At 58.6% G+C, this 25,929-nt stretch overlaps 3 protein-coding genes across 3 annotated transcripts; all 3 read right to left on the bottom strand.

Annotated features, from left to right (window-relative positions):
* Positions 1–1,248: 1,248 nt before the first annotated feature.
* Positions 1,249–11,587, bottom strand: LOC309600116 (alpha-2-macroglobulin-like protein 1; the record flags this gene model as incomplete). The annotated part of the gene is made up of 22 exons (XM_082332181.1): positions 1,249–1,266; positions 1,749–1,870; positions 2,172–2,298; positions 2,375–2,600; positions 2,965–3,047; positions 3,160–3,267; positions 3,865–4,086; positions 4,598–4,747; positions 5,052–5,197; positions 5,281–5,338; positions 5,658–5,891; positions 6,543–6,707; positions 6,862–6,971; positions 7,791–7,905; positions 8,309–8,423; positions 8,516–8,600; positions 8,720–8,873; positions 9,457–9,477; positions 10,093–10,145; positions 10,255–10,417; positions 10,737–10,926; positions 11,394–11,587. 22 exons carry the CDS (start codon positions 11,585–11,587, stop codon positions 1,249–1,251), a joined length of 2,859 nt encoding a protein of 952 aa, XP_082188307.1.
* Positions 11,588–13,113: 1,526 nt separating this feature from the next.
* LOC309600114 (1-acyl-sn-glycerol-3-phosphate acyltransferase alpha-like) lies at positions 13,114–17,284 on the bottom strand (the record flags this gene model as incomplete). Its single annotated transcript, XM_082332176.1, has 6 exons — positions 13,114–13,355; positions 13,550–13,622; positions 13,865–13,960; positions 14,097–14,272; positions 14,571–14,704; positions 17,100–17,284. The coding sequence occupies 6 exons, from the start codon at positions 17,282–17,284 to the stop codon at positions 13,114–13,116; spliced, it is 906 nt and encodes a 301-aa protein (XP_082188302.1).
* A 2,987-nt stretch (positions 17,285–20,271) lies between these two features.
* Positions 20,272–21,907, bottom strand: PRR29 (proline rich 29; the record flags this gene model as incomplete). Its single annotated transcript, XM_082332175.1, has 4 exons — positions 21,800–21,907; positions 20,690–20,865; positions 20,470–20,540; positions 20,272–20,303 (listed from the first exon to the last, which is right to left on the bottom strand). Exons 1-4 carry the CDS (start codon positions 21,899–21,901, stop codon positions 20,272–20,274), a joined length of 381 nt encoding a protein of 126 aa, XP_082188301.1. The 5' UTR covers positions 21,902–21,907.
* Positions 21,908–25,929: the final 4,022 nt, after the last annotated feature.

The raw sequence follows: 25,929 nt of genomic DNA, 5'->3' as shown, positions 1-25,929 counted from the left end.
GGCAGCGCTGAGGGAAGCCATGCGTGGGGCTGACCTCTTTCTCACGGGCTCTCGGATGACCATGGCTGTCCCCATGCCTGCCCTGCTTGAGTATTGCTGGATCCAGCCCTGCGCTCACCTCCCTGCCCTTCGGGAGCAGCCCCACACCATGTCAGTGGCTGGAGGAGGCTGGTCCCCACCACCCCCGTGGACGGGAGGTGGGAGCATGGCTCCGAGCCCATCCTGCCACCCTGGGATGTGGGCACGGGTCAGTGCCCTGACAGGCATCCTGGCGACGGTTCAACGTGACAAGGAGCTCAGGGCCATCGGCCCCTTCAGAGCATGGGGCGGGATGCAGTGGGGGCCATGAGCAGTGTGGCCAAGGGGAGATCGATTCGGGAGAAGGGCGGGTCTTTGCCTCTCCAGTCGGTGCCTGTGGGGCTGCTGAGGGGAAATATTGCCTGGAGGATTTGGCATTCGATGCTGCTGGTGACTTCGGAGCAGGAGCCAGAGTGTGCTGTCCCCCAGCCTCTCCTGACCAGGCACCACTGGCCCCACGTTCTGCTGTTTCTTCTGCTGCCTTGTTGCCTGTGCAATGAATGCTCTCTCTGGTTTGGTCTCAGCTTTTTATTCAGCAAAGCAAAGTGAAGGTACGGCCCCTCTTACACATCATTAAGGCGGACAGGAGCGCTGAGCCCCTAACACAAAGTGTGTTTTGGGACACAGGGCTGGCTTTGGTCAGGGATGGTGGGAAAGAGCCTGAAGAAAGGGAGCTTTCTTGCAAGAAAAACATTTTGCTGCTTCCACTTCCCTTATCCCACTTGCATTTTTCTTCATTTTTCAGCCTGGCTGAGCAGGAACAGGACAGGGCTGCACTCAGGGCAGCCTTGAGCATCCTCTCCGTGCCCAGCCATCAGGCTTGCACTGACCTCCAAAGGCTTTTTGTCAGCCCAGGGTCAGCTCAGTTGCTCTGGTCTCCTGTCCAAGGGATTGCACTGGCATCAGCTCAAGGGAAACCACGACTCCGCGGTGGGCAGCAAAGCGGCTGCTCCCTGGGCAGCCCCCGACCCCCTCAGGATGGCAGGGCTGCTGGGGAGCGGGGCTGGGTTTCGGAGTCCTCATCTCAACCATGTTGCTCCAGGCTTCTGCCAGGTCAGGCAAAGGGGATGAAGGGATGGGAAAAGGCTGCCAGCCCTCGAGACCGTGGCTTTCCGGTGGGGTACGATGGGGTCGGGAGCAGAGGGACAGCCAGGCAGCTGCAATTTTCCTTCACATGGGTCTTGGAGGCTTTAAAACCAGGAATACGGCATGTATGAGACCAGGATCAGAGTCAGCCTGCCCTTCTCTGTCCCAGAAATGCCTCCCCGTCTCTGACAAACGCCCTGCCTGGAACCCGTCCCCACCAGCAGCCCATCGGCTCTGATGGGCCAGGAGAGCTGAGGGCCACCTGCGCCAAGCCAGGCTGTCCTTGGAGCAGCCCCATGCACAGGGTGATGAGGGGAGCCAACTGAACATCACACAGCCAGCGGCCTCAAATCTACCAATCTCACCCCAAAAGGGAAGGGGAGGCACCATTCCACTGATGGGCGCAGACCCTCCCCTTGCTTTGGGTGCTGGTGCTCTTTCTGCACCTTGCAGCGCCCTCAGGCACCGTCCAGCCTGGCCGAGGGATGGGGAGATGCTCTGCTCTGCTCCGGGGTCGAGTGCTTTGGGTGCAGCTCTGCTCCTGGCAAGAGGACGGTGCAAGCCCACCGCCTCACTCTGCTCACCTGCACCGTCAGGAGTTTTGTCTCGGTGACCATGTGCCCCTGGGCTGGCACCACAGGCATCTCGGTGCCACAGAGCTTCTCCGAGTGCAGGGCCTTGGCGATGACGGTGACGTTCACCTTCCCTGCAGAGGCAGATGGGGGCATGGCTGTGACACTGCCTCAGGGCCTGGCTCCATCTCAGAGCCATTCCAGGAAGCCGGGGAAGGAGGAGGGTGCAATGGGTGCAACAACGGGTGCAATGGGACCGGGAAATGGAGGGAAGAGGCTGGAGAGTGGAGAAGGGAAAGGGGAGAGAGGGGAGGGGAGAGGGAGCTGGGAGAGGGAGGAAAGGATCAGAAAAGCAGTGACAAAGAGGAGTTTTGCAAGGAGTCTCACTGCTGGGCTCTCCTCCCCCTCCCCAGCCCTTTGCTGTCCCCTCCGTACCCAGGCTGGTGACTCGCACGCTCCACTGGAAGGTCTTCTCTTCATCTGCGCAGATGCAACCACCGTACGCCCCGTCCACGCTCGCCGACACCTCCAGCTCCGCTGACTCCACCAGCGTCACCTGAACCTGCCAGACCATGGCCACGGCTCCATCAGCCCCCGCCGGACCCCAGACCCAGGGCTCCCCCCCGAGCCCCGCTCACCTGCAGGCACTGCCGCAAGTAGTTGAAGACGGTGGCCACGAGGGTGAAGGCCTCATGGCGGACCACGGCGTAGGGCAGTGCCAGCTCCACGAAGAAGGGCTTGAAGGCCGTGAGGGTGGTGGCAGGAGCCAGCCCCAAGCCCAACGGGGCCGTGCAGAACATCCCGGCTTCCCACTCGGTGATGACATCAGGCACCGGCACCGTCACCTCCGCAGAGCCCCCCTCCCTGCAGGGCGGTAGAAGATGGATGGACCTTGCAGGCTGGGTCTGATGGGCAGAGCCAGCATAAGGAGCATGCCAACCCCCTTCCTCTAGGTCCTGGGTACCGCTGGTGGCCATCACACGCTTGGAGATGGGCAGAGGTACCATCAGTGCTCTTATCTCTTACAGCATCCCCTGCCTACAGGACAAACTGCTCCGGTCTCTCCCAGCGTTGGTGCTGAGGTTCAAGGGAAGGGGCTGGACATGTCTCAGTGTCACTCCTGGATACACGGACAGTGAACCGGAGGTCTGGGCGCTGCACCCAGAGGTGAAGCTGATGGAATAAGGGCAGTCCCCTGGCTTGAGGTCTGCTGGGGCTCCTCACTCACCCCACAGGGACCAGCTCCCACAGCCACGTCCCCAAGAAATCCGTCTGCATCCCTGCGTGCTGCATGACACCCGCCTGCTCATCCTCCAGTCTTGCTCCTGCAAACAGAGGTACGACGTGAATGTGCTGCCAGAAAGGATGGAAAGATGTCGGGTGTCCCCGCCTGTCCTTCTGCAGCCAGCACGGAGGCTGTTACAGATTCTCTCCACTCGCCTTGAGGGTATAAAGGGCTTTGGTAGCTTTGGAAGTACATGCTTGATGCACAGCCCAGCTGAGCGTTGGTGACAGTTTTCAAACCGGCATCCTGAAACATGACACATGAGAGAGAATAGCACCACACTGAAGCCCAGAGATACCGAAACGCCTTTCCATCCCTCTCTGAAGCAAGGAATTGACATCCACTTAAAGCTCCGTGCCAGAACAGAGCTCCCAAAGGACCCCCCCCGCCATGCTGCAACGGGAGTGCAGGAGAGGAATACCTGTGCCAGGGGAAGCTGCTGCACCAGGGACAGTTGGGAAAGGTTTGGTGGATCTGCTCTACCCGCTCCATTCCCAAATAGCCCCGACCCCTGAGATTGCTGCCAGTGGGAGACACGCACCCCCAAAAAAGCAGGGGAATGCCAGGCTAATCTATGCTGTTTACTCCAAGCCCAGATTTGTGATGGGAAGAGCAGAGCTTAGCCCTGTCCCTGTGAAATGCCGCTGTGCCTGGACTGACAGATGCATTTCACATGTCTGTCCCCGGCTGGTGAAGCGAGGGGCAGGGCACGTTATTTGGGTGATGTAAGAGCGTGGTTCATGAGTGCAGACGTGGGCTGGGTGAGGGACCGGGTGCCCCCAGCAGTCTGAGTAATCTTCCTAGGTGGAAGAGGAGTGTGAGGTAGGGCTGGAGGGCTCATACCTTAACCAGGCTGTAGGAGCCTGTCTGGATGTCGGATGCTGGTGCCTCCCTGCGCCACAGCCTGCGGTGGCAATCTTGCCAGCTATTCCCTGGCACATCAAAACAGTTAATGGGTGGAAGGGCTGCTGCGATGTCTCTGATTCCATCTGGCCAACAGTGAGGTGGATCAGGTTCTTCAAAAAAATAACTGTCTTCAGAAAACGTTGGGAGTAAGTTATAGACCTAAACTGAACACGTGAACTTTGGGTGAGAAAGACATTAAATGCTCCTGGCCAAGCTCCAACCCCTTATGCCCCTGGCATCGCCCCGTAGCTTCTGCACCTCCCTGGTCATCGCAGTGATGCTGCCCTGCCGCCCGTCCCAGCCCCTCCACTGAGGCCTGTCACTGCCCCATCTCTCTTCTCCCCAAGAGCAGGGGATGCTTCCCACCATGTGCACCCTGTTTTCAAGATTTCCACCCCAGGAGACACCTCAGAGCAATTCTGTAGCTCAGTGCCCCTGGTCAGCAAAGCACAATCTCCCCTGCAAAGCCCCAAAGTCCGTGGGTGGTGGCAGGGGCTCGCTGGGGGCTCCCAGACCCCCAGCATTCATCCTGCAGGGGCAGCTCCCCCAAGGTCCCTACCGTCCTCCCCTAAAATGAGTGACAGCAGAAAGAAACTGCTGTCCCCATGCCCCAGCAGCGAGTCCAGCCCAGCCCAGGACCAGCCCAGCACTGAGGTTACTCCAGACTCACCATTCTGGGGTTGAGCTTGCCCTTGGGACCGGAGGACCGCGTGCGTTGATCCATGGCGTAGACGGCACACAGTGACCCCGGGGCAGCCTGCACCTTCAGGCGGAGCCATGAGCCCACCAGAGCCCTCTGCTCCGAGAAGGACAGATTTACCTGGAGAGAGGGGAAGCCTTTGGGTTAGGGGAGAGGGGAGCTGGTCCCAGGAAGGACGTCTGTGCCCCAGCCTGACCCCAAACGCCAGCGAAGGATGGAGAGTGAGGACTGTGATCAAAGCCAGGAGATGGTTTGCAGCAGCAACAGGAATGGGAGAGGAAGGAAAACCCTCCCTGAAAGGAGAGTCTGGGACCATCCAGTTGCAGGGGATGAGGAAAGGCTCTGCTGAAGAGCGAGGCTCAGTGCCCACATCCCCCCACCAAGCCCGGCAGCAACTCCCCCAAGTCCGGCAGCCTCCGCTCACCTTGTTGGGGAAGCACTTGGCCACCTTGAGCTCGGTGCTGTCAGCCACCATCTCGCTGTCGGGCAGCACCGCGTAGCCCAGCACCTTGGCTGTGGGCGCCAGCTCGGGGCCAACAGGCAGCTCCAGGGAGAAGGACCCTCTCAGCCCTGGGCCGTGGGAAAGGAGGGGAGATGAGGACCAGGCATGGAGAGCAGAGCCCTGCACAGCCCGTCCATGCCTCAGGACCTACCAGCCTCTGCAGGCAGCTCTTTCCTGAGGACGGAGGCAATGGTCCCCTTGGCCAGAACCTACAGAGGAGGAGATGGGAACAACAAAACCAATGCTGAGCAGGGAACCAGCACAAGCAGATGAGGGGAGGCCATGGAGGATGCTCAGAGAGAGACTATTAGAGCCGCATCCTGCAAGAGGGATGGAAATGGTGCCCCAAGACCTGACAGCTCCAGGGTCCATCCCTGAGTCCTGAACCCAAGAGTAACTGCCAAAGCTGGCTGGAAATGGCTTCTGCTGGAGGGGAAGGCGTAACCCCACACCCTGGACAGCCTCATTCTCCTCCCCTGAGCTCTGCCCTTCATGCAGTCTCCCATCTCTCCCCAGGTGGAGGCTCACCAGGAAGACCACATCCAGGCTCTGCAGATCAATCCCCACGGTCTTCTCATCAAACATGTAATCCACCCTGAGCTGCTGGGGCTGGCCACAGGGCAGCTTCTTTTCTACCCTGTGGATCTTCAGGAAACTTTTGCTGTCCAAAGAGTAGGGATACAGGTAGCGAGTGACAGTTCTGTAGCTGAGATGCTCCTTGCCTTCACGCTCCGAGGCTGGAGGGTCATCCTTGAGCTCACCCTGAGGGGTGGAAATCGAGGCTCTCAATGGCAAAGATCAGCTCAGCAGCAGAGCACGGCAGGGGTGGAAAGCCGCTCTGCAGCTGCAAGTGCCACGTGCTTTGCTGTGACATCCCCACAGGAGCATGCCAAGAAATGCAATCCAGCTGCGCTCAGCACCCAAAAAATAGAGCTGCGTGCCATCACGGGGCTTGTCCAAAGGACACTCAAAGGGGTAGCCAGCGGATGGCAAGAGGAGGCAGGCATGGCTAAGCAGCACATGTGGGCAGATGGTAGGAACTGAAACAGCATCCCATAACATCACTCATCTTGTGCCCAGATGGTGAAGGTAGAAAGGAACCCAAAATTCAGCAGTGAAATATGAAAACCGTATGGCAGAGAGAAGGAATTAGAGGAAGAACTTGCAGAATGCATCAAAAGTGAGAGTAGCCCCTTTTCCCAGCGCAGAGGAGCACGAAGGGTGCCGGGGTCTCTAGGGTCCGACAGGCAGTAAGCTATTAAACAGGGCTAATAAACACTTTACCATAGGGTGCTGTGGGTGCAAAAAGACCAAATGGGGTCAAGGGGAGGCTGGAAGATTTTGCGTAAGAAAACCTCCGTGTTCTGTACTGAATCCAGGGTGCCTGAGAGGTGTGGGACACAGGTCACTTACATGCAGGGTGACCTTGTAATTCCAACCAGAGGTGTCCAGCTCGAAGGAAGCTCTCCCCGATCCGTCCGTGAGCAGGGTTTTCCTTTGCGTTTCTTCTCTCCCGTTAATGACAAGCAGGAGCTCCTTCTCCTTCAGGGCAGAGCCGTCGGCTCCCTTCAGCAGCACCTGCACCAGGAGGGGAGGGGAGATGCCCCGGGCTGGGCTGCAGCCGTGGGGCGGAGGGCAGGGGTGCGGGAGCAGGGTTGGGGGTCAGAGGGAGCGGGATTGGGTGCAGCAGGGTGCAGGGGAGCCCTGCAGAGTGCAGGGACCCCCCCATTACCGTCCCAGTGCAGGGAATCCCAGGCTTGTAGAATTTATCGGTGTTTTCAAAGGTGATTGTAGCTGTATCATACACAATCATAGAGCTTTTTGTCGCTGTATGCCACATCCCTGTGGAGAGAAGGGGGAGATGAGAGAGGCACTCAGCAATTTGTCCTGATGTTTCCCCCCAGGAAAGATGGGTCAGAGAGTCTCAAACACGCAGCGTTACAGTTTTGCTCCCTGCTGCTGTCTTTGCAAGCGGCCATATGAAACAAAGCTGTCCTCATGCAGGCAGTGGTTAGGGGCAAGTTTGCACCGTGCAAAACCACACTCATTGGGCAACAAATGCAAAACCTGGTCCTCAGGTGTGACAGGAGCTGTAGTGTGAGCGGGACTACACTCAGCCTAGTTCTGTGTGCTACCGAAATACCAAGCTTTACCCCAAAATGCCCGTCTTAATGGCTGCAAGCAAATAGAAGAGGCCACTCGTAGCGCACTGTGCTGAAATTGGGCTTTTTACTTGACCCTAAGGATGTGTCTAACGAGCCCTCCCCGGCAGATAGCGACTATTTATAACTAGATTCAAAGTCAGAAAGACACGATAAGAAAAATAATTACCCTGATAGTTCTCCAGGCACTAATCAAGCACACTAACTAGTCTCAGGGAGGCAGAGCGTGGGGAAGGAGAGGTGGATGACAGAGGAATAGCTGGGGGTGGGATGTTGGAAGGGGAAGAACGTCCTGATCAGCCTTCAGGACCTAAGGGATTGCTCCAGCAGTCAGGAGTAGAGGAAAAATGACACCAAAGCAAGGGCACAGAGCGGCTGATGCTTGTGGATGGGAAGGACAGAGACCCTGGGGACACCCGAGCGGAGCAGTTGTGCCATGTCCTCCAGGTGCCACCACCCTAGGACATCACTGGGTGGCTGTCGGCATGGCTGTGCTCACCGGTCCCCTCCTCCAGCAGCGATGCATTGGCATAGAGCCGACTCCTGTAGTGGAAGCCGGTCAGGTTGAAGGAAGCCACCAGCACCTCGGTGGAGAAGCAGCCGTTCCTCCCCGTCTGAAGGGGAGAGTTACCCGTGTTAGCAGCAGCCCTGTGGCTGGGCCCTTGAGTGTCATCTGCTGTCATCCTTGGGCTCCCAGCTGCCACTCGCCCCACTGCTGCTGCCTCCCTCCACCCTGTCCTGAAACCCTCGGATCCTGCAAACTTGCCCCCCCAGGGCTGGTACCACTCCCTGCCATGCAGCTGGCTGTCCCATTCCTGCCCACCCCAAGAGTCCCTGCTCGGTTCCGCTGCCCTCTTTGGGATGACTCTGGGTTTGCAGCACCTTTCACATGAGAGTTGGATCACCTGGCGATGCCCGAATAATGCACCCGCCCATCATCAGCCCAAGCACCCCAAGATGAGGAAACATTTCCAGGACCACCACCCACGTGCCTTCTGCCTCTCCTGCTGCCCTCACCTGGCCCCTAAACTCAGCACAGATCCTCGTAGATCCCTTTGGGAAAACAGTAGATCTGTGGAACTGGCACAGCCTGGCCTCAGCCCTTCCCTGGAAAGTTTTCCCGGACGGGTACCTGTCAGGAGGGAGCAGGAAGGGGAGCAGATGGGGAGGCTGCTGGGGGAGCATCACCCCAGGAGCAGCTGCTGGGGCTGCTGTCCGACTCACCGCCCACAGACATCCAGCGGGATCTTCTCATCCTTCACCGTCACAATGCGGGGCAGCCGGATCAGCACTTCAAAGTGGGACAGCCCTGGGGGCAGATCAGCAGGGAATGGGATTGTGCCCATTTCTTCCTTCAGGAGTTTCTTGCCATCCCATGCGATGGCTCCCAAACACCCCGTGGGAAGCCCAGCCTTCGTCTCCACACACCATATTCCTCCACGCTGAAGGAGTGTCTCTTCCCCTCCACCTCGATGGTGTACGTGCCCAGGGCCGCCTCTGCAGCCAGTGGGAAGGACAGGTCCACGATGCCCTGCCGCGGGCTCACCTCCCGCCACTCCGCCACGCGGTTCCCGCTGGGATCCTGCACACAGGGACACACAGCGACAGCCCTCACTCACGGGGCTGAAGATGGGGTGCGTGGTGGTGGTGGTGGGTTGACAACCTCAAGGACTAAAGTCACCCTGCGTATCCTTGCAAGAAGCAGAGGTTTTGCCCTGCCATCACACTCAGAGCAGCCCTGAGGGCATCACCTCTCCAGAAGGAAAATTTCCCCCCAGGGGCTGTGTTAGCTGAGCTCCAGCCTGGCTACAGCAGCCAGAGCTGGCAGGGGGATGCCCCAGCCTAGACTGGGAACTCAGGGGGTTCTCCAGTTTGGGTCAAAGTCTCTGTGGCAATAGCCATTGCCATCTTCATCCATGTAACCTGTCCCTTAGCAGCATCTCCCCAGAGGACCCCCTGTCTTGCGGGCAGACAGCAAGCTGACCCTGAGTGGGCTGGAAATGCAGATGAGGAACCCAAGCCCTTCTCCCACCTCCTTGTAACTTCTCTCAGCACCTGCAGTGGGGATGTCCCTGTCCCTGCTCCTTGTCCCCAGGATCACACACGTGCTGGGGCCCTTTGCTCCTCTGAGGGAGCTGACAGGCTGGCACAGGGTGACAACTCACCTGCACGGCCACCAAGGGAAGCTGCAAAGAAAGAGAGAAGCAGCATTTAGCATGATCAAAGCACAGAGAGCTGAGCTTGTAGCTGAGCCGGGGGCTGAGCCTGTGGGATCTGGCTCTGCCCCTACAGAGCTGGTTGCTGGGCTGGGGCCTCAGCAGGGCTCAGAGCCGCTGTCATTGCCCGGCTCCCACTGCCACATCCACAGCCGTTGCACTGCCTTTTCCAAGCAGTGGGAAGCAAACAGCGAGGCTGCGTTGTGAAAACAGCATCAGCTGTGCAATTGGGCCTGCCAGCACCACATAACACCAGGAGTCTAAAACCAGCAGGCGTTATAATGGTGCATAAAAGCTACACACGAGAGAAGCCAGGCAAAGGGATGCTGTAAAGGGAATAATTCATCTCCTGTGCCAGTGCCAAAAGCAAGGGGCTGTACCCTGGGCACTCAAGCTGGGAGCACTGGGAAGAGCACTTCTCACATCCCACATCCCTTCAGTGTTTGGGGGATTCCCTCCCCACACCCGTCTCCTCCATGTTCATGGGGACACTGGATGCTGTGCCACTGCTGCCGAGACCGATCGTCTTGGGTGCGTGGGGATCCTATTGTCTCCGTGCCCCCCCGCGCCCCAGCCCTGTCTCACCTCCCTGTTGCTGGGAATGAGGTTTTGATCCACACGGACAATTCGAAACTTCACTGGAGAGAGCAAAGACAGGAGCAGGAGTGAGTGCTAGGGCCTGGGACCCAAACCTGGAGATCCCATCCCAAGAGCGTGCAAGCTCTTCCAGCAGCTCTTGCCCCTCACCAGTTTGTCCAGGCTTGTAGACATCCTTGTCTGTCTGCACCAAGGTCCCCAGCTCCAGGGTTTTCATCAGTACTTTCTTCTGCTCAGAGACCTGCAGGGAGCCTCCCTGGATGGAGATGTGAAGATGCGCGATCTCGTAGATCTCTGCAGGAGGGGTAGAAATCTGCCCCCAGGGAAATAGCAGATAGGGTTGCAAAGCCTTTATGTTGGATGCCAGTGAGACATCATACCCGTCTCCCATCGTCACCCCCCCGTTGCCCGATGAAGGCACCAGGGAACTGGTGTGCATGGGTAGATGATGCAGATACAGCCCACAAGGTCTTCATACATGCCCCGTGTCCCTTCACTCTTCACCTCATTCATTGCCCATCCAGGATGGACCCCATGTCCCCTCCCAGTTCCCCCAGCCCGGCTCTGGCAGTGGGTAGGGGGTGGATACCCCTTCCTGAGGTCCTCAGCCCTGCCGCGGGGCCGTGACTCACATTGGAGAAGCGGGGCCAGTTCAGCTGGAGGATATCGCTGCCCTGCTCCTCCAGGGTGACATTGGGGATGCTGTGGCTGCTCGCCAGGTGGAGGGTCACCCGCACGGGCGCGTCCAGGTCCATGAGGTGGATGTGCACTTTGCCCGTGTATGGGTAGTAGAGCACGGAGGGGAAGAGCACCATGTAGTGCCTGGGGAGGGAACACCTGGGTAGTGGAGGAGAGCAGAGACCCCCCACCAAATCCCAGTGCTTCCCTCCAGTCCAGACTCTCAAGGCAGAGGGCATTTGGGTTTTTCCAGCCCTGGATGCTCTCTGCAGGGCTATGCCACCCAGCCTTCCCCCCGTCTACCCAGGGAGGCTGGCCAGTGCACAGACCAGAGCAGAGCCCCCCTTGCCTAAACACCTTGGGAAAGAGCCGAGGGGTCAATCTGCGGAGGGGAAAAGGCTCTGCTCACCCACTGGCTTTTGTGTGAGGCTGCACTACACCAAAGCAGCCCGGAGACACCAACCCCAGGTGCAAAGTCCTCTATGGGGACAACCACCACCCCAAGCATTTCCACCCCGACTAGTGACCACAGTCACAGCAAGGATTGTCACACCACTGAGACCAACCACCATCCCACCAGGCAGGGACAGGCAGATGCAGAGAGGGCTTACGGCTTTGCAGATGCTCCAGCTGTGAGGTATAGGATGCAAAGCAGCAGGCAGGGCAGGGCGGCTGCAGACCCCATGCTTGGAGGCCCAGTGGAAGCAAGGTGGTCCCAGAGTCCCCGTACTGAGATTTCTTCCTCTTTTCCTCTCCACTGGCAGCAAGCAAAAGCCAGCAAGGTCTCTGGCTGGGACCCAGCCATCCAGCTAGGACAATGTTTAACCACCAGACCCAAGTTTTGCTGGGTTCAAGGCCCTGGGCAGCCAAACCACACCCACGGCGGTGGGACCGCCGAGCCAGCTCAGAGCTGGCAGACTAAGCCACATGTAGGGAGCCCTGGCGGGGAGGAAGGGAATAAAGGAGCTTTCTGGGAAATGAGAGCCTTCATGTGCATGCTGCCCTTGACCATCTGCATGTGACGGTTCCTGATCTGGTGAGTTGTTGCTCATGGGAAACCTCTTTTCTGTTGCTAATATTTTTGCCTAGTGGTATCTGTCTGGGCAGATGATTGCCACAGCTTTGCAGAATTTACTCCATAATGAGCCAGCCGCTCCCCAAGAGTGGGAACACTGCCAAGCTGAAGCGCTGTGCCCTTGTTTGGCCATGGTTTGCACATCTTATTTGAAAATGGGTGGTGAAGCCTGCCCATCCTGCTCCCAGCACTGGGGACAGCCATGCACTGAGTTTCTCCCTGCCCTGGGGTGCCTGGGACAGGCACTGCTTAGCTAGGAAGGAGCCAGCAGATGCCCAAAACCCTGCTTGGTTGCGGGGAACAGGCCAGGAGAGATGGTAGCTGGTGGATGGGTCTGGTTGTGCCATGGTCCAGAGGCCATGGGGAGGTCCCTCCTGCTCTAGGTGGGCATAACCCAGGCACCTCTGCCCTCTCAGGGTCTGAGCCCTCAGATGATGGATGCTCTTCCTGTGCACTTACTGCTTGGCCCACTGTAACTCTCACCCTGCCACATGGTCTTCACATCGTCCAGTGCTGCACCCCATGGAGAAGCTATGGTGTCCATAGAGATGCTCCCTAGCGTGGCCGTAAGGACACAGATCCCCCTCCCCACACTCCCCGAGACGCAGGCAGGACACCGTGCACACACACCACCAGGTATGGACTGTTTAATCTTGCACCCTTGTCTCATAGTTCATCATTAAGGATGCTCTTCCCACGTGGCAATATCCCCTGGACCTCCTGCCCCGCTCCAAGCCACACACTGCACTCTGGACCCATCCCCAGAGCTGCTGCATCTGAACAGCATTGCCAGCTTGCAGGAGCCTCTGGAAAAAGCAACCCAGCAAGCCCATGGGTGAACCCCACTGCAAGTCACACCGTCAGGGGTGGAAAATGGTGCGGGGAACCCCCAGCCCTGCCTGGCACATCTCTGCCCGCTACCCCGGGTGCAGGCAGGAGCCAACCAGGCAGACGGGGCTTGCTGCCCGGGGCCAGACACAGCGCCAGGTTTGGGGGAGACAGGCAATGCCCTGGGGAGGGGATGCACAGTCATAGCCAGGAGTTTCTGGGGGCACCTTACACTGGTTTTGGGGTGCTGCCTGGACCCCATCCTGGACTGCTCTGCTTCCCCTTGCACCAGGGCACCGTCCTGCTCTCGCAGGCTGCCAGGTGGTGGCAGATCTGGTGGACGCATCCGCAGGGGACAAGGGGACACCATGGCCCAGCCTCTGGCTGTGCCACCTCCCTTATGTGCCCGAGGGGCTCGGTCCCTCTGCCTAATTATTGGTCCCGGTTGTGTCCTCCTCGCACTGCGGGCTGCCCGTCCCCCTGCCAGCACCAGCCCCGGTGCAGGACGGGAGCAGAGGCTGCTCAGTGCGCTGGTCCCCACAGTGATTTGCAGACATCTCGGCAAGGGCATCAGCCATGGCCTGGCGGACAGTCTCTGTCAGTTTGGGGACATCCTTTGGGCTCAGGCCCTGGGTTTCTACCTTGGGGAGGATTCGGATGGTGCATGTCCCTGGAGAGAGAAGGGAAAGGCCGGGGATGCTGTTAGATGAACCCACCAGGAACCAGGTCTTCCGACCAGCATTCTCCACCACCAGCTGCCTCCCCACACTTCAGTGTCCCACAAAGAGACCTCCAAGCCCCACGTGCCTCATCCCCACCACCAGCCCTGCCTTCCAGCAATGGGGCTTCTTGTCCATCACTTACCAGAGGTGAATTTCTTATCCTTGGAGCTGAAGAAGTCCCGGTATGGGGAGATCACCATGGGGAAAATGGGAACCTGTAGGAGATGGAGGGTCAGGGGTGTCCTCCACACAGACCCCCTCCCCAGGTGGGACTCCAGCTCCTGCCGTGCCCCGGGCTTCAGCAGGTCCCTGTCCCCAACCTGGGCCCCGCACAGCAGAGTGCCTGTTACTGGCGACCACAGACCCCAAAAGACCCTAATGTCCCCCATCCCGCTGCCCAAGGGTGCACACCCACCCCACTCCGTCAAGGGCAAGTGGAGGGGAAGGATGGCCTTACCTGAGCCTGCACGGCCAAGTGGAAAGCCCCGCGCTTGAAGGGCAGCATGGATTTGTCCTGGTTCCTGGTGCCTTCAGGGAAAATCAACACTCGGAGCTGCACAGGACAGGGAGAGACGTGGGCATGGACCCCAACCAGAGCACCCTGGGACCTGCTATGTCAGTCCTCCCCACACCCCCTTGCCCCATCAGTGTTTGCTCCCCAACTCCCCCCTGCTGCCAGCCCCCCTCACGTTTTCACGCCGTATGGTCCTGGCCGTCTGGGAGATGACATCGATTGCATCTTCTCTTTTGTGGCGGTCGATGAAGATGATGCCACTGAGCCAGCAGGCCCACCCCACGGTGCCCAGGTACATGAGCTCCTTCTTGGCGATGGGCACACAGCGGTCAGGCATGACCTCCACCATGCCTGGAGGATGGATGGGAGAGGAAAGGATCTGTCCCTGCCTGATGGCACCCAGAACCAACCAGCCCTGTGGCTGTAGCGACCTGGCATCATCTTCCATTGTCCCAACCCTCTCTCTGCAGCATACTCATAGCCCTGAGCTCCTGTCCCATCAGCTCTTCTGGCCTATGGCTACCACACTGCCCTGTACAAATCCTGGTGCCAGCCTCACCGGGACACCCCAGGGTGAGCCTGGTCCACCCCTACAGCACCCCAAAGCCTGCCCATGCAGTGATGAGCCCCTCCTTTCCCTTGCACATACCCATGAGATCAAGGGAAGCTTGGTGGTTGCAAACTATCACATAGGGCTCCTTGATGTTCAGACGCTCAGATCCCTGCACCTGCATCTTGATGCCATAGAAGTGTTTGAGTGGCAGGATCGCAGCACACAGGAGCCTAGGGCAGAGGAGCACATGTGGGGAGCAGATCGACCCAGAGCGGGGCTGCTTGATTTTTTTCCAGCCCTTCACAATCACTCAGGGAGCGAGGTGCAAGATGGACCAGGCTAGATCTGGTCTACAAGAGCAAACAGTGTGTCCCAAGGTGGATCTGTGTTCAGTCTCAGTGATGCTTTGCTTTTCTAAGCACATTTGTAGCTCCATAGCTCAGAGCTAACCTTGTAACCATCCCCAAGGTGGGACCAGCTGCTGTCTCAGTAGTAGAAGGTCTATGTTGGAGCTGCTGATGAAAAAGAGCAGCCAGCACAAGCTGGTGGGAGAAAAAAAAAGGCTTTTTGATGTCCAGGGATAATGGGAAAGCAAGAAGAGAAGGGAGGGGATGTCTGCCTGCAGCCAAGGTGCAAATCATCACATCCTAGTGAGGCCAACTGTCTCTGGCCGGATGAGCCTCACCTGAGGTTGCCCCAGGTGCACAACTTGATCTGTGTGTGCGGGCTGGAAACCCAGACACCAGGCTCGCACCCTGCGCTGCAGATACCTAAAGCCAGAGGAGCTGGATTGCAGCCGAGAGGTGCTGAGCTGTAGAGGGATGAGCACTGAAGACGGACATGCAGAGGAACAGTCTTGAGACAGACAGATCTACAGGGATGTGGATGTCTGCAGGGACTGTCCCTGCAGAGCAGCGCTGCAGGCACCCAGCTTTGTGCTGCAGGTGGAGGGGGAAGAGAGCAGGGAAGGGAAAACCAACTCAGCTTCATTCATTAGAGGAAATCACAACGAATAGCTTCACTGGACCTGCGGTGTTGGGAAGAGATGGAGGTTTCATCTGTACAGACGGAAGGGATGGAAGAGTGGTGTCACCATCCAGGGAGGGCTGGACAGGAAGGGTAACACCAGGATAGCAGTGCTGATGAAGGGTGACGCTCAGTATGAGAATAACAAGAGTAATGGAGGGAGGATGGAGCAATGGGGATTGCAGCACCCACAGTGGAGATAAAAAACAGGTATGCTTTTGGTGTTGAAATGGTGCACTCTCCAACCCATGGCATGAAGAGCAGCCGTGCCAGGGTCTGCACATCTGGCAGTAGTGGTCCCAGGGAGCCCACAGGGCAGGAGTCAGGGCTGTCAGCAAGAGCTCAGCACCAGGGAGGGATGAGAAGAAGTTTGGGAGGAGAGAGTAGACGCAGGCACAGATGGAGGCATGATGTTTAGAGGGTCCGTTGTATCAGAAGACCTCCCATCCCTTGGGAGACGCAGGCTCAGAGATCCCTGTGTCTGCAGAGAAGTAGAACACTTGTGGCAATGCCCCAAAGCCAGGACTAATGGCAGGAACATGCTCCAAGCCGGAGGCTTTGGTATTTGGAGGCTGAGGAGGAAATGGTGCTGGGCATGCTGCTCCGGTGGAGGATGGCTGCAAGGTGTCGGTGGGACAAGATAAGGCAGCGTGAGTCAGTGCTGCGTCACGCCGGGTATTTCTACTAAGCCGGAAGCGTTTGTGCCAGGGCTCGGAGCACCTCCGGGTGCGTGCATGTGTGCACAGCATTTCTGCACAGAAAGGACAAGGGAGAGAGGATACACAATGGACTGATAACATCAAACCTCTGACCATGCTCCTGCTGAGGGCCCAAAATCCATCAGCGCAAATACGTGATGGCTGGAGCTCAGCAAATACCATAAGCTCAGACATTTTTCACTCTGACATAATTATATCCCTTCTGGTATGCTATCATGCCTAGGAATCCAGTAACAAGATTGCAACATGCTTGAAAACAATCAGACCATCCTCTTGTGTTGCACAGTGATGTTATCTCAGCTGCTGCCACCTTTGAGCACAGCCGACAGCACCAGCACACGACTCGCTGGGGTGTGACTGAGCCGTGCCCAACAGCTGATGGCACCGAGACATCCCAAAATCCCTCTGCCAAAGCGCGATCCCCGGGGTTCCCACTGAGCAAGACCTGGCTACACGGCCAGGCAGATGGTGATGGGTGTGCATTTGCATCCTGCTAATGAGTGTCCCTCCACCCTCTACCAAGCCCCCCTCTCACCCACCCAACTCATGACCCCAATGTTGTGATGGCCTTTTACACTACTTCATCTTCCAGGGATGACTAGTCCCGACCCAGCTGGCCACCTCCATCGTGGCATAACCCTCCCTGGGCATGGCCAGCACTTCTTCACCACACCACAAGACGCAGATGCACCCTTCATTGCCACAGGGACATGACCACAGCCCTCGCTGTGGCCCCAGGGCTCAACCACCAGCTGTAGCGCAGCTGTGGGTATGCCCAAAGCAGGAGAGAGCGTGTGTCCGCAAGACCACATGAGCTCCTCCATCACAGCCAAGCCCCAGCCATTTCCACATCAGAAGCACATCCCCAGGCCGTACTCACTTCATGTTCTCCACGGAGCGTCCCCGAAAGGCCGCAAAGGGGGACAGGAGGGTGGCCATGGCCACAATCCAGCAGTTGAAGAAGGCCATCTTGCAGAAATAGTGGAAGGTGGCGTTGTTCCGGTAAAGCAGCAGGGCTGCCAAGGGGAGGAAGAGCAGCAGCCCCTGGAGCAGGACCACCTCCATCATGCTGCCCCGGTGGGAGGATGCTGGGCAGCTCAGCCCACGTCCCTGGGAGCAGGGCGAGTGGAGCAGGGGATGCCGAGGAGCGTGGCAAATGAATCAGGTGTATCAGCAGAGCAGTGCGTGGGCGTTTGGGGCTGGTCCAGAGGAAGGTGCTGTGTGTATCTCATCCTGTACAGAGGCTTGAGGATGGACTGGCCGAGATGGGAGGCAGGCTACCCCACCAAGGGTGGAGAGTGGTGGCGAGTTGACACCAAGGACCCTGGGTCACCCAAGGTGTCGCTGCTGATAAGTGCCCTCCTGGGCTGTTAAAAGCCATTGCAGTGCCTTCGACTTGATGCGATCAGATCTGTTGCCCACAGAAGCGTCCATGCTCTGGGCATCTCTCCTGGCCATAGGGACCCCAACCCTGGGAAAGAGGGATCTCAGCTGGTAGGGACAGCAGGAACTTGGGTTCATGCCCATTACCCCAGCAAGGCTTGTCACAGATCCCTGTTGGCATCGTGGCTAATCCCCAAACCTCACCCTACAGAGTATCAGATTATTGGAAAACATCCCCTGCCTGGGTCTGCAGCAGGCACGTGGTGCCGCTGCTCCCCATCTCTCCGCTCCACCCCAGTCTGGGCTGCAGGAGCCCCTCTGCCCATCCTCTTCCAAGGCCCAGCATCTGCCACCAAGGTCCAAGCAATGCCGCAGGGGTCTGAGCCCTGCCACCCGCCCTGCTCCCACCCTGGGCTGAAGGAGATGCCAGCCCTCGCCCCAGTTTGCAGCCAGGGGCTGCATTGCGTTAGATGTTTACATAGGTGCAATTAGCATGCACAGGGCTGTAATTAGCCTCTCCTCCTGCTCTGTTGCTTTTGCGCTGGGCACGCAGGATCCAGGCTAACTCTGGGTTGCCCTGCGGAACCTCTAATCTAGCTTTTAAAAAGCAAGGGCTTGTCATTGCAGAGATAACTCCGGCCTGGTCTCAGCCACCAGCAGCATCTCCCAGCCCGGCCGTTCCATGTCCCAGGCCCTGCCAGGAACGTCTGCATGCTGCTGCCCAGACCCATCAATTCATCTCTGACCCTTGGCGCAGGAGCCTGCGAGCAGAGAGCTCCGCTCATGCCTTCCCATAACAACCCCACCAGGGCTCTGGGGCAAACAGTCCCATTATACCGTGCTGGGGAGAGGCATCATGTCACCTGGGTCAAACCCAGCAGCCCTGCCCCTCATCTGACACAGCCTACCTTCAGCAAAACCACTCTGCATCTCCTCTGCTCCCTTCCCCTCTGTGCCCACGGCTGCTCTTTCCACCCACACCTTCTCCCTGTCCCTGCTGACGTGGGTGTGAGCAGATGCCTTTGGGCTCCTGGCTGTGCGATGAGCTCCATGCCGCCAGCTGAAGGGTGCCATGGTTCAACCAGTGTGACCCAGAGAGGGCTCCAAGGGTTGCTTCCACCACGGGTGTTGCAATCCCCATTGCTTCATCCTCCCATTATTCTCATATTCAAGCTAAGATTAGGCCATATCTTGAGCTCACCCTTCCTGTCCACCCCATCCCCAGGCGACTCCTCTCCTCCTTCTTCCCTTTCTGTATATGCAGATACACCGGCATGGCTTCCCATCAAACTCAGCTCAGCTTTTGGATGGTCTCCTTCAGTTCTGCTCTTGCTGCTCTGCCCGGCCAGTCTCGCAGCCTCTCAGGGTGCTCCCAGCTGGGGATGTGACTTCATGCTGCAACCCAACGTGGCTCTTTTGCTCCATATTGAGGAGCTGCTTCTCCAGCTTCAGCAGGAGCCAGGCTGAGCTTTGCTGCAGGGGAAGATCTGCCTGTGCCAGAGCACAGCTCAGTCCTGGGCTTGGGGAGGGTGAGCCCTCCTTTCCATAGGGACCCCAGGAGAGAGACAGGGCAGTCCTCATGCCCAATGGGGGCAGAAGGAGGGGATTTAAGGTGTAACTGCCTGGGTGCCATCCTTCTGCATGGTCTGAGCTCCAGGTGACCTCCAGCCCTGAAGTATCCTGTTAGGAGCTCTGCTCTTAAGGCAAAGCCTCCTGATAACTGGCCTGTAACCCCACTGGGGTCAGAGCAGGGCTGTCACCCCCAAGCAGGGATGGGGAGGTAGCAGAGGCAGGGGACAGCTTCCAGCACCCAAAATGCATCTGCCCCTTTTTTCCTGGTGAGCAGGGAGACACTGAATCCTAGGGAACCCCACACTCACCCATGCTGCATCCCATTTATCAGGCTGCTGCCCTGACCACATCCCCACCAGGAACAAGCTGCGATCCAGATCCAGCTCTCCCCATGCTGTGCTCAGCCAGGAGCATCCCACTCTGCTTCCCAGCACCAACCATCTGCAACTCCCTGTATTGCCCCAGCACCCACATCAGACACTGCTACCCACCCCCCGCTACTGGGTGCAAGAGGCTCACGCACCCCCCCAGCTTGGAGGGAGCCCTGCGCTCAGGCACAAAGCCAGCAGTCTGGGTAATTACAGATGCTTAATTAGTGACAGCAGGGTGCTTTCTTAACAAAGCAAATTAATTACAGGCAATGTGCTGCATTGAGATCTGAAGGGACTAATGAAGACCAGGACCACCTGGACTGGCATCACCCGCCCCCCCCCACCCACGGGGACACAGCACAGCTCGTGCTGCGGAGTCTGCGTGGCTTGGCAGAGACACGTTGTCCAGCCGGGACTGGGATGTCACCACTAACCTGCTGGGGAAAAGCCCTCTGCAGAGCATGGAGACAAAGCCTGTTTCTGTTTGGTGTCATGCTGTCACCTGGGTTTGGGGACAGGCTTCATGACACCCCCTGCCTCGGGGTGGCTTGCTGGGAGGAAGCCAACATGCCCAGGAAAATGCATTTTGCTGGGCACATTGGCTTCTTCCTGGCGAGCTACCCTGAAACTATGGGTATCATGGAGCACCCATGCTCAGCACCTGCAGGATCTTCTGGGGCTGAGGGCTGGGACGTGCGGGAGAAACCATCTTGGGAAGCAGGGAGCTCACAGCCTCTCCTCCACCACGTCGTAGTACTCTGCAGAGAGAAAAGGGGACCTGGAGGATGTGCAAGGGCCACCCCCAGGATCCAATGGATGGAAGCAAGAGGGAGGGCTCAGCCTTTGACCGGGGGCTGCCCAGTTGATGCACGCATGAGGGCAAGATGTCCCTCATTGAGGGACATGGGGAGAACGTGTCCTTACCCGATGCTGGTGGGACGTTGGCTCCCACAGTCCCCGTGGCGCTGGGGGGTGGAGGCGGGGGCACGGCACTGCTGGGGAGGAGCAAGAACAGGAGTGAGTGCTGGCCTGGTGTTGCACCTTGTGTCCCAGCCCGAGCTGGAAGTCCTCTTACACCAGGGGCCACAGGGACACACACACAGCCCCACGCCGGGTGGCACAAAGCAGTGCCCTCGTTACTCACACCTCGCCATCATCGGCTAATGAGCCTGTGCCCAGGTACCGCGTGGCCGCCGGCCCCTGATCCCACACCGGGACCGGCCACGCCAGGATAGGAACAGGACCAGGGTAGGGGACATAGTGATGGTGGAAAACCACAGCCTCCTCTTCCTCTCCGGTCTGCAAAGGCACCGCCATCGCCTGCAGGGAGGAACAAAAGGCAGGGCTGTGCCCGGCTCCTTTCAGCAGCCATCTCCCTGGGGCACTACTCCCCAAAGCACCAGTGAAAGAGCTCCCACGGAGCCGCGCTTGGCTGTGATGCCGCTGGCATGATGTGGCTCTCCCAGGGTCCGGCTGGGTGGGCTCGATCCCACATAAAGCCCCGCGGTCAGCTGGCATGGGAATCCGGCTGCTGGGGACATGGGGAGGTGGCAGCCCCGCAGATGGGACCTCAGAACGCTGCTGGGAAGAGCCCGTCTGATCCGGACGCTGAGATGCGACAGGCAGAGTCCGGTCTTGGCCAGTGTGGTGAACTGGTGGGCGCTGGGCGGGCAGCATGGGAGGGTGCATGCCTTGAGATGCCAGCTGGCAGCGAGCAAGGCAGCTGCCCTCAGCCCAGCTCTCGCCCCCGCCCCCGCTGAGAAAGCAGCATTTGTTTCCCCCCACGGGGATGAAATGTTTAATATGATTATGGTTTGAGATGGACTTTTAAATGAAAGCCCTTGCAGAGCCATCCTGCCTAATGAATAGTGCTCGGCCTCGCTGCTCAGCCACCGCAGACCAGCGCTGCACCCTGCCCATGCTGCAGCATGCAGGGAGGGTCCTGGCTCTTCCCAGCTGAGCTAAATCACCTCTGAGCAGCCTGGATGTGATCTGTGCTGGCAGAGCTGGGGGTCAAACAGGCACGAAGAGCCTCAAAATCCCAAGGGGCTGCAGAGCCTGGACTGAGACAGGCTGAGACCACCCAGCTTCTGTGCCCAGAGGGGTCCCACGCTGTGCCAAAGTGAGACGTGGGCATCCCGCTCTCCTGAGCAGCTCTGGAAAGGTCCTGTTGCCTGTCTCTTTGGTCCTTTTGGTCCTTTGGTCCTCTTCAGTCCTATGGTCCCTTTGCCCATCCAGCATCCCTGACCCTTACCTGGGCGGCAGCTGGGGATGGCCTGAACCCGAAGGATGTCAGTGCTGATACAGCCAGGCTGTTCATCACCACTTGGTGCATTTGGGAGTTTTGAATCATCATCAACTCGATTAAATCTGCCGGAGAGTAAGGGGCTCTGCGTCAGAGAGAGATCAGAGCAAGGGCACGAGAAACGGCCATGGGATGAGTGCCTGGGATGGGGCGGCACCAAGGCTTGTCCCTGTGCCCAAGCGGAGGGAGCTAAGCCAAACTCCCCCCACCCCAATTTGGAAGGCCCATGTGGCACTTAAAAATTATTTTGCTTGGATAAAGCTTTAAAATAGCCATATTTCAGCCTTTTCTTATTTGCAAATGTGATTAAACATCTGGTCTGGCTTGCTGAAGGCTGCTCACAAAAGGTGATTAGTGGTGCTGGAGGCATCAGACTTTCCGCCCATTCGGAGGAGAATTGCTCCGGTCCTGGCAGCGCTCAGCGGCTTGGCAAGCCTCTGCCTTGGCACCAGGCAGCAGAGCTGGTGCCCTGGGGTGGCACCACATGGGGAGCATGCCAGGGTCAGCTCCACTTTGCACCACGTCATGCATGGGGGAGCTCAGAAACCCCCCAAGGAGGCAGGAGCTGGGGCTGGACCATGGGGGCTGATCCCATCTCCATTCCCAGGGGCAAGCACCTACGGAGCTGGGTCCAGGAGAGGGGCAGGCTAAGGATGCTCGGTGCCTCCCCAGCCCCTGCCTGGCTCTGCACGAGGAGCTGGGACCCGGAGCAGCCGTGCACGTACAGGTTAGCATCCCAGTCCCCTTGGCTGGATCCCCAAGCTGCGGCGCAGCTGCTGAGGGCAATCCGGCTGCAGGGGAAGCGCGGTGTCTGGCTCTGCATCCCCATTAAAATATCCCCATTTGCTGCAGGCATGAAGTTCCCCTGCAAAATGCCTGTAAATCTGCCGAAGGGGCTGCCTCCGAGATCCCGCTGGCTTTGTGCATGAGAGCCATGAGCCCCCGTTAGCCGGAGCCATGGGTAAAAAGGGGTTTGGGCATCCCCATGTCCCACATGCCAGATCCCAAAATGCTTTCACAGCTGCAGGGACAGGCTCCCAGGGCACCCATGAGGCAGTCGACCCTCCAGCGAGGAGCATTACAGCACAACCCGGGAGGTGGCCGGAGCCGGAGCCACGAGGAGGGAGCGGGCCAGCAGCCAGGCATTGAACCAGGAGGAGAAAGCACACGAAGGGCTGGTGGCTCTTAATGGATCCCACCCGTCCCACTGGAAAGCCAGCCAGCCCCCACCACAGGGCTGCGAGGGGCCGGGCTGGGGTCTCCATTTCTTCCCACACCAATTTTGAGCATGCCCTGTCCTCCGTGTATTTTTAGAGACAGCTCAACATTCTCCCCACCCCACAAGGCTCCACGGCTTTGCCCACAGCATGTCCTGGGAACCACAAGTACCCCCCTGCCTCTGCTGTCTGCTCCCCCAGCCCAGATTGCTGGATCCTGGGTTGTGCAAGGTTGGGTGAAGGCAGTTGGTCTTTGCTCCTGCCTGCTGCATCCCACGGGCTCTGGGGCTGGCACGTGTCTCCCTCCAGTCCCACCTAGCATGGCCAAGGAGTCCATATCACCCTGGCTTTCCCTGGCAAAGCTCCCTACACTCACATGAAATGGGGTTTTGGAGAACAAAGAGAGGTGGATTTCAAAAAACAGCCCAAAACCATTCCCTGGGAGCATCCTGGTGTGGCCAAAGCCAGCCCAGACTTCAAGGTTGGTAAAACCACCAAAAATTGCATCTCATGGGGCAAAGCAGCCATCAAAGCATGGTGTGGCCATCCCTGGGAGGCTGCAGAGAGGGGGTGCAGCCCCCCTACCTGGATCTCATACTGAAAAGGCTGGAAAAAAAAAAAGAAGATGAAGTTAAGCTGGTTTTAACGCTGACCTCTACAACATCTACTGTCACGCACCTCCCCGGACATGCGGGGGTCTGGCAGGGGCGTCCAGGGCAGCCACGGTCCTGGGAAGCTGCTGGAGGATCATCACTGGCTGCTGGGGCACCGGCATGGCCCCACCAGATCTCCCAGGTCGGAGCTGAAAGGCAGGAGGGGAAGGAAAACCCCAGGGATCTCCCACTCTTGCTTTAATTTAGTGCCCTGTTAGTGCAGCAGTGGGGCGGAGAGGGGAGAGGAGCTGGTGGCAGGGAGGAGAGCAACGCTGGCCCCGCGGGGAGCAGGGATGAGAGCCTCAGAGGAAGGGGTGGCTCGCACTGACCCCCCTCTTTCCAGGGGTGCAGCCATGCAAGCCTGGATGAATTGCATGCCTGGCAAGTCCCAACCCCTGGGGACGCGTCCCCATGCAGAAGTGGCCTTCCCCAGGGCCCCAGGGTCTGCAGAGAGCAGGGAGGCATTTTGCAAAGAGCAGCTTTGCTGTCCCAGGCCCCAGTGCCCACCCAAAACCCCAACCCCCATCCCCTCTCTTCTCCCACCCCATCCCGTTTTCCCCACCCTACCCTCATGAGCCTGATTATCCCATAAATCCAGAGACAGAGCTGCTCTCCAGGGCTTACCCCATGCGGGATGACATATGTCCCTGCTGGGGTGTCCCCCCAAACCCCATGGGGGTCCCCCGCTGTCCCCACCTCCATGGCTGTGGCAGGCACACGGACGATGGGATGAGCAGAGCTGCTGCAGGCAGCAGGACTCGTTGCTATAGCTGCTGGGGCTAAACAAACCCTCCCCGGAGGCTTGGCCGACAGAGGAGCGTCCCTGGGCTGGTTTTCCCCGCAGTGTAGCCCCAGGATAACCCCCCCACTGCAAAAGGCTGTGGGGCAGGGATGGCTTGTGCCCCCCAATGGCATTTCTGAGCCTGCAGGACAACCTTCCCTGCAGAGAAGCGTCCTGGAAGCAGGGGGCTGCAGGTTTTTCCAAGCCCTGCTACTGGTCCCAGTGGCAGGGGAGACCTGGACCCAGTGCTGGGGCTGCTCAGCCCCACTGGCATCTCACAGCTTTGGCTTTGGGAGCGTTCCTAAAATCGCAGGTCCCGGGACCCTGTGGTCTCCACAGGTCCCATCCATCGCAGTCAGTGGGAGATGGGTCTGCTCCTGCCCTGTGGCTTGTGTTCTTGGTGCCTCAGTTTCCAGTCTCCAGGGTTGTATTTCTGAGCTGGGAGGTATCTGGGGATACAGACCCCAAACACAGCCACCCCAGGACAGAGCAAAGGTCGCTCAGCTGGAGGATAAGAGGGAAAACCTGCGATGACTGCTCCCTGCTACCTTCCCCTGAGCTTTGGCAATCTTGGGCTCTGGAACATCCAAAGCCAGAGGCGATCCCGTCTTTAACAGCCTTTTCTTTCCAGTTCAAGGGCCGTTGCCTTGCGTTGGCTTTGAGCCCGCTGCCATGTTGCCTCCCCGGGGTGGAAGGCAGAGAAATGGGAAAATAAGGATGGGGTGGGAGCTGGTGGGATGTGCTTTCCCATCAGAGCGACTCGCTCCTCGCCACGCCGCCTCTTTGATTGGGCCTTGTTGAAAGGTCCTGAGCCATGGCACCTGCACCTGGGGGAGGGCTCCGGGACGTCAGAGCAAACCTGGCAAGGTGCCTTTGCAGGGAGCATTGGGAGACAGGTCTGGGTGAGAGTCTGGGATAGCTTTGGATGTCAGGCTGGGATCGCATCTACAAGGCTTTGCGGTGCCTGCCGTCAGACTGAGGCTTCCCTGCCTGTGCACCACAGGTTTGGAGTCTCCGTTGGTGGAGGAAGAAGGTCCTTCCACCCCATGGGATGTCCCCTTGCAGGTCCTCAGAGACAACATCCACCCACACATGACCAAGGCACAGTGGCTGGGGATGTCGCTCAGCCCTGCTGGTGCCACCTGAGGTCTGGTCCCCAGGGTGCCCGTGGCACAGCACCAAGTCCCCTGGGTCTGGCTCCCAGCCTCATGACCACTTCCCCAGGGATGCAATGACCAGCCACCGCATCCCCCATGGAAAGCCAGGCAAGGCTTAGCACGAGCACGAATCGATTGCACCAGAGCCTGGCTCCAGCCCGCTGCTCTCCACTGCCACGAGTCCCTCCCAGGATGCTCGCGAGGGGATTTGTGTCCAGCAGACCAAAACCAGCTCATGTTTTCCATTTATCTCCCCCTGGCCAGAGAGTTC

This window comes from Platalea leucorodia (genome assembly GCF_965183815.1).
Source record: "Platalea leucorodia genome assembly, chromosome: 22".
Lineage (NCBI taxonomy): Eukaryota > Metazoa > Chordata > Aves > Pelecaniformes > Threskiornithidae > Platalea > Platalea leucorodia.
This window is presented reverse-complemented; position numbering and strand designations above follow the sequence as displayed.